We start from the raw sequence: 16,809 nt of genomic DNA, 5'->3' as shown, positions 1-16,809 counted from the left end.
GGGTCTGGAGGGATTGGGGGGTAGCGGGTAAATGAAGAGGGTCTCAGGGTGCTACATTCCCCCCTTGTCTTGTAACTGGGGAACCCAATCATGGGTTCTGGCCGGCCAGCTCACAGGTATCTGGGGGGGCTCGTGCTAAGGGGCATATGGGGATTCATGTTACTTGCAGGAAAGGTGTGTAGGACCCCCAGGCTGGGGTACCCAATGTCCACGGGAGGCCGCACCCCAATAACTCAGTCCTCAGACCAGGAGATACAACAAGCAAGAAGATTTAATCGTTTGCGCAGACAGGCTCCTGCCTCACTCAGAGAGAGAGAGAGAACAGCAGCCCCAAGCTCAGTTTACAGGCGATTTTAAAGGCAGAAACCACAAACCACAACCGGCAGCAGTGGGAGGGGGCCGGCAGCAACCAGCAATAGGGGGCTGGCGGCAACTGGCAGTAGTGGGAGGGGGCCGGCAGCAACCAGCAATAGGGGGCTGGCGGCAACTGGCAGTAGTGGGAGGGGGCCGGCAGCAACCAGCAATAGGGGGCTGGCGGCAACTGGCAGTAGTGGGAGGGGGCCGGCAGCAACCAGCAATAGGGGGCTGGCGGCAACTGGCAGTAGTGGGAGGGGGCCGGCAGCAACCAGCAATAGGGGGCTGGCGGCAACTGGCAGTAGTGGGAGGGGGCCGGCAGCAACCAGCAATAGGGGGCTGGCGGCAACCGGCAGTAGTGGGAGTGGGAGTCTCTGGTGATGTCCGGAGCATGAAAAGGTCAGTTCTTTCTCAGTAGTTAGAATTATTTTACTTCTTACTTCCTTGTTCTGAATATTCTTCTTTAGTCTGGGGGATTTGGTTAAATCTACTTTAACCTGGGGGGGCTTTAGTTTGATTCCATCAGTGTGACTATGGGGCATGGACTTCCTTTTTTTTTTTTTTTTTCGAGAGTGGGCCTGTGGTGGTTTGAATGAAAATGTCCCCCATAGGCTCCAAGGATTTGGACATTTTGTCCCCAGATGGTGGCACTGTTTTGGGAGGTCTTAGAAGGTGTGGCTATCCTGGAGGAAGCACATCACTGGGGTTGGGCTTAGAGTGTTCTTAAGGCTTGCTGGATCTCCTGTTGCTCTCTTGCTTCCTGTGCCTGCTTGAAGATGTGAGAGCTTAGCTTCCAGTCCTCCTCCAGCCACCATGCCTCCCTGCCAAGACGGACTGTAATTCCCCTGGAACCATAAGCTCAAATAAAAAAAACTCTTCTTTTTATAAGTTGCTTTGGTCAGTGTTTCTAGCACAGCAACAGAAAAGTTACTAATACAGGGTCTCATTATGTCTTCCGAGGCTGGCTTAAACTTGTGATCCTCCTGCCTCAGCCTCCCATGTGCTGGGATTATAGGCCTGAACCATCATACATAGTTTAAATTTTATGATTATTTAGTTTTGTTTTTTCTTTTTTGATTATTTAGTTTTATATTTTACTGTAGGGATTTTTTTTTTTTTTTTTTGAACCAGGGTCTCACTATGTAGCCCTGAATAGCCTGGAACATGATACACAGGCCAAGTTGGCCTTGAACTCACAGAGATCCTGCCTCTGCCTCCTAAGTGCTGGGATTAAAGGCATGATCCACCACACCCTGCATGTTAGTTTTAAAAATATTTTATTTATTATTTTTTAATTTTTTTATGTGTATGAATGTATTGCTTGCATGTGTGTAAGTGCACCTGTGTCACACAAAGCCTGAGGTCAGAAGAAGGTGTCAGATTCCCGCAGAACTGGAGCTATGGGTGGTTGTTAGCTGCCATGTGGATGCTGGGAATCAAACCTGGGTCCTCTGCAAGAGCAGTCAGTGCTCTTAACCGCTGAGCTATCTCTCCAGCCCGCATGTTATGTTTTTTTTTTAAATCTTAACATTTATGTATTGTGTGCCATGGTATATGTGTGGAGATCAGAGGACAGTTTGCAGAAGTCAGTTCTGGCCTTCTGCCTTGTAGGTCCTGGTTTATCCACTGAGCTATCTCACCAGCCCTGTGGCTATGGTTTGTAATAAGATTTCAAGCTCTATTAAGACATGATTCACTAAACCAGTTTCCTGATAATGGATGTTTGAATTTTCTTGGGTCTTTGTTTCCAATTGTGTAACCTTAGGTTTTTCTTCCAGTTCTTCCAGTGATGGTCCAGTAGACATCTTGCGGATATTTAGGGTTGGAAGAGTAAATGAAACCACTGAATTTTTGAGTAAACTGGGCAACGTGCGGCCCTTGTTGCATGGCTCTCCTGTGCGAAACATTGTTGGAATCTTGTCCCGGTAAGACACACTGCCTTTATTTTTTAGAGTTTTCAGGTTCGCAAATATGAAACATTCAAGTTTCTTTTTTACCTTTTCTAAACTGTGTGTGTTTTTTCTTAACTACTTATTTTTTTTTAATTTTATGAGTATGCGTATTTTGCCTGTGATAGGGAAAAAACCTATAATCTTATACCTAACTGTATTCTTATATAATGTCCTGGTAAGCTCAGGCTATTTAAAGTTTCCTTTGTTGCCGGGTGTGGTGGCACATGCCTTTAATCCCAACACTCGGGAGGCAGAGGCTTAATGAGGCACCTGGTCCAATTAATCTAAGAAAAGTGTAGCTCAAACACGTCAGAAATCTAAACTTCTGCAGTTTGTGTCTGATATTGTAAACTAAAATGACCAATTGGTTCCAGTCCAATTAATCTGTCTTGAGTTGTAGATCCAAAGGTGGCAGATGCCCTGACCTATACCCGGGATATCTACTTTAAAAACAATGTTGGCTGAATCCAGGAAGGAATTTCCTGAGATAACATGGCCCATCATGAAAAGAACATAGGGCTAATCCTAAAATTGACTATAAAATCCTCATCTATACTACAAATCAGGCCCCAGAATCTAATAACCATCTGTTGTTTATTGGGGTCCCCCTGCATACATAAGAAATAAACAAGCTTTCCAACTCTCTCCTGAGTGTGTGCTTGGTCTTTTTGCTGTTTGAAGAATTTTTCTGAAACACCTTCATGTATATAAATGTACCTGGTGCCTGGTGCCTGTGGACGCTGAAGAGGGCATCAGATCACCTGGAAATGGAGTTACAGATGGTTGTGAGCTACTATGTGGATGCTGGGAACCAAACCAAGGTCCTCTGCAAGAGTAGCAATTGCTCTTAACTGCTGAGCCATTTCTCCAGCCCTAAAAGTATGTTTTTTTTTTAATCTCAAAAAATACTGAATAAATAAAGAAACCACATGGGCTGGGTGTCGTGGCACATGCCTTTAGTCCCAGTACTCAGGAGGCAGAGGCAGGCATGAGTTCAAGGCCAGCCTGGTCTACATAGTGAATTCCAGGCCAACTGGGGTTACAAGGAGACCCTATCTCAAAAAAAAAAAAAGAAAAAGAAAAGAGGCCACATGGGCCCTTTAGTTAAAAGCAGCCAACCTATTGCATTCCAGGGAAAACTATATATAATATATATAGTATATATTATATATGTAGTATATATAATATACTATATATAATAGACAATGATTAAAATTACATTATTTAAGTTATGTGTTTGATTTTAAAAAAGATTTATGTATGTGTCTGTGTGATTGCCATGTGTGTGCAGTGCCTGTGGAGACCAAAAGAGGGAATTGAATCCCATTGAGATGGAGTTACAGGTAGCTGTGAGCCCCACCCTATGTGGGTCCTGGGAACAGAACTCTGGTCCTCTGTAAGTCAGCAATGGCTCTTAATCATTGACTTACCCTGGGGCCTTGCCTGGAGGAGGCGGGAGATATGGCCAAAGACTCAACTCTGGTCAAGACAGAGGTAGGAAGCCATCCATAGCTGATGACATGTTAATGGCATATGTTGTTCCTCTTGGGAGATTATAGTTGTCCCTTGGTATCTAGAGAGTTGCTTCCCAAGCCCCCCCCCCCAAGATGCCAAAACCTTCAATGCTCAAGGATCTTATATAAAATGGCATTGAGTTTCTACAGAAAGGAGGATGTCCCCACTTATACTTTAAATAGCATTGACATGACTTAATAATATCTAACAAAGTATAAACACTATGGCAACAGTTGTTAGACTGTGCTGTTTAGGGACTAATGATTAAAAAAAGTCTGCATGTTCAGTACAGATGAAATTCTTTTTCTGAGTATTTTCTTTTATTATTTATTTATTTATTTAGGTCTTTTTGAGACAGGGTCTCCCTATAGCCCCAGCTTTCCTGGAACTCACTGTGTAGACCAAGCTGGCCTTGAACTCACAGAGATCCGCTTGCCTCTGCCTCCCGAGTGCTGGGATTAAAGACATGCGCCACCACGCCCGGCTCTATTTATTTTTAAACTTTATTTTTATTATTTATTTATTTTTATCTTGTGTAAATGAGTGTTAAATGAGTGTTATGCCTGCATGTGTGTAAGTGCATCCATGTAGTGCAATGCCTGTGGAGATTAGAAGAGGACATCGGATCCCCTGGAACTGTAGTTACAGACAATTGTTAGCTGCCATGTAGGTACTGGGATTCAAACCCAGGACTTCTGCAAGAACAGCCAGTACTCTCAACCTCTGAGTCATCTCTCTAGCTCCTTATTTATTTATTTATTTATTTATTTATTTATTTATTTATTTATTTATTTATTTATTTATTTGAGACAGGGTTTCCCTGTAGCTCCAGCTGGCCTGGCACTTGCTATGTAGACCAGGCTGGCCTTGAACTCACAAAGATCCACCTGCCTCTGCCTCCTGAGTGCTAGGATTAAAGGCATGCGCCACCATGCCCAGCTTATTTTTATTTTTTATGTGTATGAGTGTATTACTTGCATCTGTGTAAGAGCACCCATGTCTTGCAATGCCCACAAAGGTCAGAAGAAGGCATCAGATCCCCTGGGAACTGGAGTTATGGACAGTTGTTAGCTGTCATGTGGGTACTGGGAACTGAACCCAGGTCTTCTGCGAGAGCAGCCAGTACTCTTAACCTCTGAGCCATCTCTCCGTTCCCATTTTTCTAAATATGTTCAATCTATGGCTGGTTGACTGCAGATGTGGAAGATTAGCTGAACACTGACCTGAGTTTGCAAAGACAGGTATGCTTTGCTATTTAAGTAGCACCACGTTGGAGGCTGTGTAGAAGACGGCTTTCTTCTGGTAAATCATGATACTATCCTTTTCTTTTCAGAGGGTTGCTTTTACCTAAAGTTGTTGAAGATCGAGGTGTACAAAGAACAGATGTTGGAAATCTGGGGAGCGGGATTTACTTCAGTGACTCTCTCAGGTTAGTGTGTTCTGCCCTAAATCATGTTTCACACACCCATCCCCAGGAATCGCAACTGAGGACTTTCTGAATGTTTTCTTCTCTTTCCTCGGTGGGAGTCTCTCACCCACAAAACACATTACTGAAAGCAGTTTTCTCGGAATACTGTAAAAGCATGTCTTCTGTGTTGAATGTTGGGGAAACTGTGTTTGAAATCACCTTAGCATTTATGTCTATTTTGTAGCTGAATCTTTATAACACACTCTCTTATCCCCACTGGTAAGTCTTCTCCTATCACAGAGGGTAACCTGAGGACCCCAAGAGAATCTTGCCTCAGCACACATGGCTGCAATAGGCCTCTGGAAGGAGGGAGGAGGTGTTTGCAGCCTGCGCCTTTCTTCTGGCCAGCAGTCTTCACTTCTGCCCTTCACTAACATCTCTGAGTCTTGATCTAAGCAGTTATCATGTGAAGATTGTCTGTTTTTCTTTAAAATTTGTAGTGTGAATTCCTATGTACTGATGTTACAAAGTAAATGTTTTTAGATGTTTTAGGCATTGCTTTGAGTTCTTCAGACTCACAGAATGACTTCAGCGAGGAAATCTGAATAGATAGTCTGCCTTAGCATGCAACAAAGTTTGTGTCCTTTTTCTTGTTTAATGGAAGAGTTCTGAATAGAGTACATTACAGTGGCTGGAGAAGAAGGCAGTAGGCCTGAGAGGGGAGATTGTCCTTGCAGTCTTCTGTAAAGAGCTTGAGAAAGGAGCTAGGACTGACAGAGCTCAAGGCAAGCTTGGTGGGAAGCAAGGTATAGAGGAGGCCCCAGAGAAGGGGAGAGATTTTTAGACGGGATGGGGGAAATGGATTATTTTTTTTAAGTGAAAGTTAAGCCAGGCATAGTGACTCTCATCTACAACCCCAGCACTTGGATGCTGAGGTATGCAGATTACTGTGAATTTGAGGCCAGCGTAAGCCACATAGATTTCCAGACCAGCCTGTGTCACATAGTGAAACCCTGCCAAAATAAGGAAGGAAAGAAGAGAAAAAAGAAAAGCTGGGCATGGTGGTTCATATCTATAATATCAGCACTTGGGACTCTGAGACAGGAGGATTGCTGTGAATTCTGGAGCCAGCCTTGGCTACATAGTCAGACAAAAAAATAAGGGCTGGCAAGATGGCGCAGTGAGTAAAGATACTTGCTGCCAAGCCTAATGACCTGTGTTCAACCCCTGGAACCTGCATGGTAGAACCAGAGAACCAACTCCCACAGATTGTTCTCTGACCTCCACATGTACACTGTGGCATGTGTAGGCACAACACACACACACACACACACGCATGCATGCACGCGTGTGCGTGCGCATATACATACATAAATGTAATTTTAAGATGACAACAGGGTGGAGATTTAACCCAGTTGGCAGAATGCTTGCCTAAAACACACAAGGCCTGGGTTTTCATCCCCAGATCCATATAAACTGGCTGTGGTAGCTACATGAAAACCTGTCTCAGAAAATAAACTAAAAAGGGCCAGGCATAGTAGTATGTTTGTCATTCCAGCACTGGGGAAATGAAGGCAAGAGGATTAGGAGATTGAGGTCAGCTTTAGATAGGTAACAAGTTCAAGGCCAGTATGGGCTAGACTCTGTCTCAAAAACAAAACACGCCCTGCTGATTTATCTTTCAAGTCTGCCTTGGGTGTCATAAGGAAACTTTCTGTCTTCGTGTAGACTCAGAAGATGTTGTCAGAATATAATGCCTGCCTTTTCCCTTGACCAGTGCTTACTTAGTTGATATTTTATGACCTTTGTGAACTTTAGTGCAGTGAATTCAATATATTTTTTTCCTAATTAATAAAATGGGTTTTTCTTATTATTCATCACTCTAACTTTTCCAGTAACAGAATATGTATATTTTAGTAGCTAACATACCTACCGCTGAGAAGGGCACTGTACATATTACATTTTGGTTTTGTTTTTCTGGAATGGTATCACTATCTAGCTCAGACTGGCTTGAAACTCACTATGGAACTTGTAGCAATCCTCCTGTCTCAGCCTCCCATATACTGGAATTATAGATGTCAGTCACCATGCTTGATGTCATTGAATTCTGTAAACAATTAAGTGCAATGACAGCTCCTTCTTCCCCCTTCTCCTTCTCTACTTCCTCCTCTTCTTCTTCCTCTTCTTCTCCCTCCTCCTCCTCTTTCTCCTGTTCGTTCTTCTCTTCCTCATCTTTCTTTTCTTCTTCTCCCTCTCCTCTCTCCACATCCTTCTTCTTCCGCAGGGTCTCACTGTGTAGCCCAGGCTCAGGCTTAAAGGCATGCACCACTGTGCCCAGCCAATAGCAGTAAACTTTGGAATGATCTCCCAACAAAATCTTTCAGCAGCACAAGCTGAGTATCCTTTATCTAACGGGCTGGATTTTGTTTTCACATTTGGAAATATTTGTGTACACATAATGAGATATCCTGGGAGTGACACCTAAATCCAAATATGAAATTTATTTCTTCCTTCTACAACTGATGATAAACATAGACTGGTGGTGATTTTACATCATATTTTTAGTGTGCCTACCTGTGACTGCAACCCATCATGAAGTTAGGGATAGAATTTTCCGTTTGTGATGTCACATCAGTGCTCAAAGTTTTGAATTTTGGAGCATTTCAGATTTGATTCACAGTTTTAGATCAGGGATGCTCAGCGTGTACTTCTTATTTGTATACTAAAGTGGGGCTGGCATATAGCTGTGATTTATAATGTACACTTGTTTTCTTTTGCATGCAGTACGAGCATAAAGTACTCACACCCCGGAGAGACAGATGGCTCCAGACTCCTGGTCATCTGTGATGTTGCCCTGGGAAAGTGTATGGACTTATTCAAGAAGGACTTTTCTTTAACTGAGGCACCACCTGGCTATGACAGTGTGCATGGAGTTTCAGAAACAGCCTCTGTCCCCACAGACTTTGAGGTATTTTATTTCAAGAAATAAGCAGGGTTGGGATGTGGGTTAGCTGTCAAACATTTGCCTAGTATGGGTCAGGCCCTGAGTTCTATCTCTTGCTCTGCAAAAAAAAAAAAAAAAAAAAAAAAAAAAAAAATCCATCAATCAAATAACAGCAACAATAAAAGCCAAGACAGGTAAAAAAGGGGCCTTTATGTGCAAAGACCTGTCTTAGGGTTTTGCTTCTATTTTTATTAAATGTGTTTTCATTTAAGTAATTGCCATATATCTACTGCCTGGTGTGTGTGTGTGTGTGTGTGTGTGTGTGTGTGTGTGTGTGTGTGTGTTTGTGTGTGTGTGTGTATGTATTTTTGAGACAGAGTCTCCCTGTAGCCTCAGGTGGCCTGAAACTGGGCTGACCTCATCTCACAGAGCTTCGTCTGCCTCTGCCTCCCAAGTGCTGGGATTAAAGGCATGTGTCTCCACACCCAGCTTTAATTCAATATTTTCTAAATTAACAAATAAGAAATTCTACTTCCATGAGAACATCTGTCTGTTGTTATGTGTTGTTATTGACCATTTATTACTTTCTCTCTGCTCTAGGATGATGAATTTGTTGTCTATAAAACAAATCAGGTTAAAATGAAATACATTGTTAAATTTTGCTTGCCTGGAGACAGAATAAAGGATTTTCATCTCCATGAAAATCCTGAGTTAGAGGAGCACAGACCTGAGCTTCCAAATGTTTCAAAGGTTGAAGGTAAGATGATTTTCTTATGTGCTGCTTTATGTGATACTATTTATAAAACTGAAATATGTTTTCAATAGTATTTATTCATGTTTGGTAGCAGCGTCTATTACCTCACATATAAATATTTTATTATTTTTTATTTTGAACACATAAAAATCAAGATGTTGGGTTGCCGAAATGGCTCACCAGGTGAGAGCACTTGCTGAAAAGTCTGAAGACCTGAGTTCAATCCTGGGACCCACATGGTGGAGGGATCGAGTGGCAGATGCCCACATGTTGCCCTCTGACCTTGTACACATGCACCCCTCCACACACAAATGCTGGGATTAAAGGTGTGCACCTCTACACCTGGCCCACATTTTCAAGTCTCCTATAGCAGTTTGAGTTTGTCATTCTTGGATTGAAAAGTATAGTTTCCGATTGCTTCTAAATGCTTCTGTAGCACAATGAATGACTATGATTGACCAATTCAACTTGATAATCAGGAAATGGAGATGCTGTTTGTGTTCCAACTGTAATTACTGAGATAGTCTCAAGACCTCTGTATCTGTGTTTGCTTAAGTCTTTCAAGTAATAAATATAATTCTAGATTGTGGGGGTGGGGGGGAGCAATAGGGAGGGTTTGAGACAGAGTGTCACTGTGTAGCCCTGTCTGGCCTGAAACTTCCTATGTAGACCAGGCTGGCATTGAACTCAAAGAGATTCGCCCATCTCTGCCTCCCAAGTCCTGGGACTAAAGGTGTGTACCACCATTCTAGATTTTTAAGATAATGCTCCAAGGCAGAAGTAGGAAGTGGTAAATGCCTATAATATCAGCAAGCAGATAGGCAGGAGGATAAGAAACTCAAGGTTCAAGGCTAACATGTAGAGGTCAGAGGACAGCTTTGTGAGGTCCATTCTCTTTTTCCACCTTTGCATGGGTTCTGAGTATTGAACTTGGGTTGTCATACTTGTGTGGCAAGTGCCTTTTCCTGATGAGCCACCTCACTGGCCCCAAAATGAATTATTAAATTTTTGTTAGGTATAATGCCAAAATATTCAGTAATTTAAAACACATTTCCTCAGTAATGCGTTCTCTCTCTCTCTCTCTCTCTCTCTCTCTCTCTCTCTCTCTCTCGTTTTTGGTCTTTCTGAGACAGGGTCTCCCTGTAGCCCCAGCTGTCCTGGAACTCACTATGTAGACCAGGCTGGCCTTGAACTCACAGAGATCTGCCTGCCTCTGCCTCCCTAGTGCTGGGATTAAAGGCATGTGCCACCACACCCAGCAATAATGCTCTCTTTTTAAAAAAATATTTTATTCATCTCTAAACAAAACAGCTCATACCATGATTTCATTTCATTGTCTGGTGGAGATTTAAAAATTTTTTAACATGCAAAATAGTGAATTTCCTTATGACATTTACATGCCCACTTGGTTTTGGTAACCTTTCCCCATCTCTTCCAAGTCCCCTTTCTGTCCCCTCCAAACCCTTCTACCCTTGTGTTCCTTCTTTCACTTCCATAGCTCGTGAGCTCTACTACCCTCCCACCACTCTCCCTTAGAGCCGGTATTCTCGCCCTCTCATAGGCCTCTTTCTAGTTTCCTGGCATCTATACTTACTCACTTCCACATAAATATACATATAAAAATTAGAAGCTAGTGGGCCAAAAAAATGGTTCAGCCAGTAAAATGCCTGTTATGTAAGCCAGAAGACGAGTTCGATCCCAGAACCCATGTAAAGATGGAAGGAGAAAACTGACTTTACAAAGTTGTCACCTGACACCCACATACATGTCCACATATGCACATCATAAATAATATTAATAATAATATTTAAAAATTAAAAACTAAGGAGTGGAGAGATGGTTCAGCAGTTAAGAATACTGGCTGCTCTTGCAGAGGACTTAGGTTGAGTTCTTAGCACCCACATGGTAGGTAACAACCATCTGTAACTCCAGTTACAGGGCATCTGATGCCCTCCTCTAGCCTCTGGGGGCATTGCATAACACAGGTGCACTTGCATACATGCAGGCAAAACACTTATATACATAAAAAATAAATAAATTTTTTTTGTTCTATTTGAGACAGGGTCTCCCTGTAGCCCCAGCTGTTCTGGAACTCACTATGTAGACCAGGCTGGCCTTGAACTCACAGAGATCTGCCTGCCTCTGCCTCCCAAGTGCTGGGATCAAAGGCATGCACCACCACGCCTGGCTCATAAAATAAATTTTTTTTTAAGTTTTAAATTAAAATCTAGGATCTGCATATGAGAGAGAGAACATGAGGTATTTGTCTTTCTGGGCCCTGGTTACCTCATTAAATATTTTCCAGTGCCATCTTTTTTCCTGAAAATTGCATAATTTCATTTTTCTTTATAGCTAAATCAAATCCCATTGTGTATAGGTACCACTAGGCTGATTGGATTGCCTCAATATTGTGAATGGAGCAGCAATAAACAGGGATGAACTGGCATCTCAGTAATAGAATAAGTCCTTTTATATTGCTGGGTCATATGCTAGTTCTATTTTTTGTTTTTGCAGAAACCTCCAATTGATTTCCACAGTGTCTGCAGGAGCTTGCCCTCCTAACAGTCAATAAAGGTTCCTCTTTCCCTACACCTTGCCAGCATTTCTTTTCTTTTCTTTTCTTTTTTCTTTTCTTTTTTTTTTTTAGCATTTGTTTTCTTGATGATAGCCCTTTGTACAGGGGTAAGATAGCATCTCAAATAGTTCTAACTTGTATTTCCTTGATGGCTAAGGATGTTGAACACTTTAAAAAATATCTATTGGATTTGTATTTCTTCTTTTAAGAACTCTGTTTGAGCCAGGCATGATGGTGCACGCCTTTAATCCCAGCACTTAGGAGGCAGAGGCAGGCAGATATCTGTGAGTTCAAGGCCAGCTTGGTCTACATAGTTGTTCCAGGCCTCCTGGGACTACAGGGAAACCCTGTAGTCTCTATAAGAACCCCCCCCCCCAAAAAAGAACTCTCTGTTCAGCTCATTAGCAAAGTTTTGACTGGGTTGTTACTTTAATTCAGTTTATTTAGTTCTTTATATGTAGATATTAATCCTCTGTCACATGTATAACTGGCAGAGATTTTTCTCCCATGCTGTAAGCTGTCTCTTCACTCAAGTAACTGTTTCCTCTGCTGTACAGAAGCTTTCTAAGCTCCTGAGGGCCCATTTATTGATAGTTGGCCTTACTTCCTGAGTGACTGGAATTTTCTTCAGAAAATCTTTACCTGTGCCTGTATCTTGAATGTATTCCCTTCTTTTTCCTCTGGAAACTTCAGAGTTTCAGGTCTTTTTTTTTTTTTTTAATGTGTGTATGAGTGTTTTGTTTGCAGATATGTAAGTGCACCCATGCACGCAGTTCCCGAGGAGGCCAGAAAAGGGCATTTGAATCCCCTGGAACTATAGTTACGGATGGTTGTCAGCCACCATGTGGGTGCTGGGAACCAAACCTGGGTCCTCTGGAAGAATAGCCAGTGCTCTTAACCACTGAGCCATCTCTCCAGCCCAGAGTTGCAGGGCTTATGTTAAGGCCTTTGATCCATTTTTTAGTCGATTTTTGTGCAGGGTGAGAGATAAGGATCTAGTTTCATTTTCTGCACGTAGATATTCTGTTTTCCCAGCACCATTTATTAAAGAAGCTATCTTTTTTCCAATGAGTATTTTTGACATCTTTGTCAAAAACTGGGTGGCTGTGCCTGTGTAGGTTTATATCTTGGTCTTCTTTTCTGTTTCATTGACCTACAGGTCTGTTTTGGTGGCAGCAGCATGCCATTTTTATTACTACTGCTCTGTGGTATAATATGAAATCAGGTATGGTGATCTCTCCAGCATGACTCTTTTTGCCCAGGGCAGCTTTAGCTATCTGAGGTCTTTTATGTTTCCAAAGGAACTTCAAGATTGTTTTTTCTATTTCTGTGAAGAATGGCATTAGTATTTTGATGGGGATTACATTGAATCTGTAGATTGCTTTGGTAAAATGGCCATTTTTGCAATGTTGATGTTTCCAATCCATGAGTCTGGGAAGTCTTTCTATTTTCTTGTGTTTTCTTCAGTTTTTTCGCTTTGGTGTTTTAAAGTTTTCATTATAGAGGTCATTCACTCCCCTGTTTAGGCTTATTCCGAGGTTTTTTGTTTTTTGGATTTTTTGAGACCATTGTGAATAGGATCATTTCTCTGATTTCTTTCTCAGTTTGTTTATTGTTGGTATCTAGGAATGCTACATACAGTATTGTGGATTCTCCCACTTGGCTGACAGTGTATCAGCTCTAAAAGTTTTCTGTTTCAGGGTTTTTAAGTATATAATTCTATCATCTGCAGAGAAGGATACTCTAACTTCCTTTTTTCCTATTTGTGTGCTCTTTTATTTGCTATCTCATGTCTTACTCAAACTGAGGCTTTCAGCTCTGTGTTAAATAAAGATGGAGAACGTGGACATCCTTGTCTTGTTCCTGATTTTAGTGGAAATGCTTTGAGTTATTCTCTATTTAATTTAATGTTAGCTGCAGCTTTTTGTATATACCCTTTATTATATTGAGAAATTCTCCTTTTATTAAAGACTTATCTTGAAGGTATGTTGGATTTTATCAAAAGCCTTTTCTGTATCTATCCAGATGACTATGTGATTTCTGTCCTTGAATCCATTCACATGATGAATTGCATTTATTGCTTTACATGTGTTGAATTAGTCCTGCATCTCTGGAATCAAGCCTACCTGACTATGATAAATAACCTTTTTCATGTTTTTTTGTTTGTAGATTACCAGTTACCAGACACCAAGCCTTCCAGCAACGTCAAAGCTGGCCTTCAGGATGCCTCTGGAAATTCTATTCCTCTTGGGAATGTTCACATCAAGGGAAAAATAATAGACTTTGTTGCCCAGGTATGTTTTTTGTGGTTTCATAGCACTTTACTAAATGAATATAAATCATAAATAAGAATTTGTTTGCAGTTGTATAAACTAAATGAAATATGCATGCCATATCATTTGTTAGGGAATGATGACAGAAGAAAAATTATTCTGTATGTACTCAGTACAGGTGCATGCTTTTTCCCAAATATTTTTCATCCATAGTTGATGGAATCCATCCTGGATATGGCACTCACTGACATGGACGACCAACTGTATATACTGCCTAATATTTATTCATTAAATGTAATTCCCTTATATTTTTAGTTTACCATTTAGTGGGACATGCCTCCATCATGAAGCCAGGAGTATCTGTATTCCACAGATTTCCAGTCCATGTCACTCTTAGAAGGTTGCAAAGCTCATAGCATGAAAGGAGTTTTGCTCTGGGGGTTTTTTGAGACAGGGTCTCCCTGTTGCCCCAGGCTAGCCTGGAATTCCCTATGTAGACCAGGCTTGGATTAAAGGCCTGCAACACTATGTCCAGTTCGAAGAAGGCTTTTTTTTTTTTTTTGACTCCTACTCCAGTCAGTTAAGTATGAACTGCCTAAATATGCATCTAGTACACTGATCATGTGGAATAAATGCTCCATTGTAGTGGTAGAAAGCACTAAACCCTAAAGCCAGGGTTGTGATTTTGGAGGACAAGTTGAAAATTTAAGGAATTTAGGCGAGGTTCAGTGACACACAGCTGTATCCCAACGCTTGGGCCACAGGTGAAGGCAAGGAAACCAGGAGTTTCAGACCAACTTAGGCTACAAGTTCAAGACCAGTCTGTGCTGCAGGTACCCTGCCTCAAAGACAAAAATAAAATGAAAAATTTTAGGATTCTGAAATGAATTATTTTCGTTGGTTGTTATTATAAATGTTCCGTGAAGTTTAATCAATTATATGGATTTTTTTTCCTCCTTCAGATCATTGTTTTTCAGACATACACAAATGAAAGTCATGTGCCTATTGAGGCAAAATACATCTTTCCTTTGGATGATAAGGCAGCTGTGTGTGGCTTCGAGGCATTCATCAATGGGAAGCACATAGTTGGTGAGGTAAGAGGAGAAAAGGGTACTCAAATCTTAGTTACCTGAATGCCCATGGCTGGATAGCAGCCTTATCAAGAAACAAAAATGGGGGCTGGAGAGATGGCTCAGCGGTAAGAGCACTGGCTGCTCTTGCCGAGGACTCAAGTTCAGTTTCAGCACCACAAGGTGGCAATCTGTAACTCAAGTTCCAGGGGATGCAAAGCCCTCTTCTGGCTCTATGGGCACTGTATGCATGTTGTGCACTTACATCAAAACACTCATACACACAAACTAAAATAAGTAAATAAACACAATTAAAAAAAAAAGAAACAAATGTTCTTTGAAGAACCACAGTTAGCCTCTATCTACATCCTTCCCTGATTAAGTGCTGCCTCTCCCTGTGGCAGTCTTCATCATTCTCTTACAAAGTCTTTGTTTAGGCAATTGAAACAAAAGTATTTTTTTTTTTTGGTCTTTTTGAGACAGGGTCTCCCTGTAGCCCTGGCTGTCCTGGAACTCACTATGTAGACCAGGCTGGCCTTGAACTCACAGAGATCCGCCTGCCTCTGCCTCCCAAGTGCTGGGATTACAGGCATGTGCCACCATGCCCGGGCTTTTTCTTTCTTTTTAAATGTTTATTGTGTTTTTGTTTGTGTGTGTGCATGCATGCTTGCACACATGCCATAGCCCATGTATGAAGGTCTGAGGACAACTTGTGAGAGTCAGTTATCTCCCTTCATTTTGTAGGTCCCAGGGATTAGATCAAATTTGAGTCATCAGGCTTTGTAGCAAGTGCCTTTATCCCCTGAGCCATCTTGCTGGTCCCCAAAAAAAGTTATTTCAACATCCGGAGTTTTAGGGACAGAGGAGCATGCTGGCATACGCCTGTCATACTAGCACTCAGGGGCTGAGGCAGGAGTCTGTGGTAAGCCTGACTGTATAGGTTGTATAGTGAATTCCAGGCCAGCCTGGGTAACACAGTTTCAAATGGGCACAGTTGAAAATTCATGAAGCCGTGTGTGCGTGTGTGTGTGTGTGTGTGTGTGTGTGTGTGTGTGTGTGTGTGATATTTCTTTTTTTTTTGAATTTTATTTATTATTTTTATTTTGTATATGAGTGTATTGCCTGCATGTATGTGAGTGCACCCAAGTCATGCAATGCCTCGGAGGTCAGAAGAGGGCTTTAGATTCCCCTGGAACTGCAGTTAAGGACGACTTGTAGCCACCATGTGAGATATTTCTATAAAATACACATGCGTGCATGCATGTGTGCACGAGCACACACACACCCACACATTGTTTTTAGATAAAGTCTCATTGTGCAGTCCAGGCTGGCTGCAAGCTCAATATGGAGCCCTGGCTAACCTTGAACTTGCAATACTCCTGCCTCAGCCTCTGTGTGTTTTGAGTAAAGGCATGCACGATCACTTCCAGCTTCATAGTTCTTATAGAATTTTGCAAAAATGAATACTGTGTACCATGCTATAAAAGCCAAACTGAAGTGAAAGCTTACAACTTTGTAAGAAAAACTGTAACAACAATAATAATAACAGGGACTAGGTATATAGCTCAGTGATTGAGCACTTGCTTAGCATTCACAGGCCCTGATCTTGTCCCAAAGACTAGTATACAGTTGCAATTATAATCCTTAACTTACTAAATTTAAAATAAACTTAGTTGTTGTTGTCCAATACAAATTTCCAAACTTTTCATTTTCAGCTACTGACTGAAATGGCTTGGTCCAACTTAAAGAGAATTCTTTTTAGTTGCTCTTTTCTAGTTCAGATGCTTACTAGGCAAATATACTTTGCTGATCAATTTATATGAATTTTCATTTATCTTTTTAAAAATAATTTATTGAGAATTTCATACAGGGATATGATCAAATCCATGCCCACTCCCTCCCCTCCAACTCCTCGCATATCTCCCCATTACTTTTTCTGATAACTTCATGTACTCTTTCTTCTT

The 16,809-nt window shown here is 41.5% G+C and overlaps 1 protein-coding gene across 1 annotated transcript in view; it reads left to right on the top strand.

The window, feature by feature from the left end:
* The window catches only part of Parp4 (poly(ADP-ribose) polymerase family member 4), an 87,487-nt gene that overhangs the window by 49,021 nt on the left and 21,657 nt on the right, over positions 1 to 16,809 (top strand). The window contains exons 11-16 of the mRNA XM_029559247.1: positions 2,133 to 2,279; positions 5,155 to 5,250; positions 8,014 to 8,197; positions 8,774 to 8,930; positions 13,672 to 13,796; positions 14,738 to 14,869. Of these exons, the coding sequence (XP_029415107.1) occupies positions 2,133 to 2,279; positions 5,155 to 5,250; positions 8,014 to 8,197; positions 8,774 to 8,930; positions 13,672 to 13,796; positions 14,738 to 14,869 (841 nt within the window). The remainder of the gene's footprint in view (positions 1 to 2,132; positions 2,280 to 5,154; positions 5,251 to 8,013; positions 8,198 to 8,773; positions 8,931 to 13,671; positions 13,797 to 14,737; positions 14,870 to 16,809) is intronic.

The sequence above is a fragment of the Nannospalax galili genome, unplaced genomic scaffold (genome assembly GCF_000622305.1).
Source record: "Nannospalax galili isolate Female #2095 unplaced genomic scaffold, S.galili_v1.0 scaffold388, whole genome shotgun sequence".
In the NCBI taxonomy this organism is placed as follows: domain Eukaryota; kingdom Metazoa; phylum Chordata; class Mammalia; order Rodentia; family Spalacidae; genus Nannospalax; species Nannospalax galili.
Note: the sequence above shows the minus strand (reverse complement) of the source record. Positions and strands in the feature narration are given on the sequence as shown.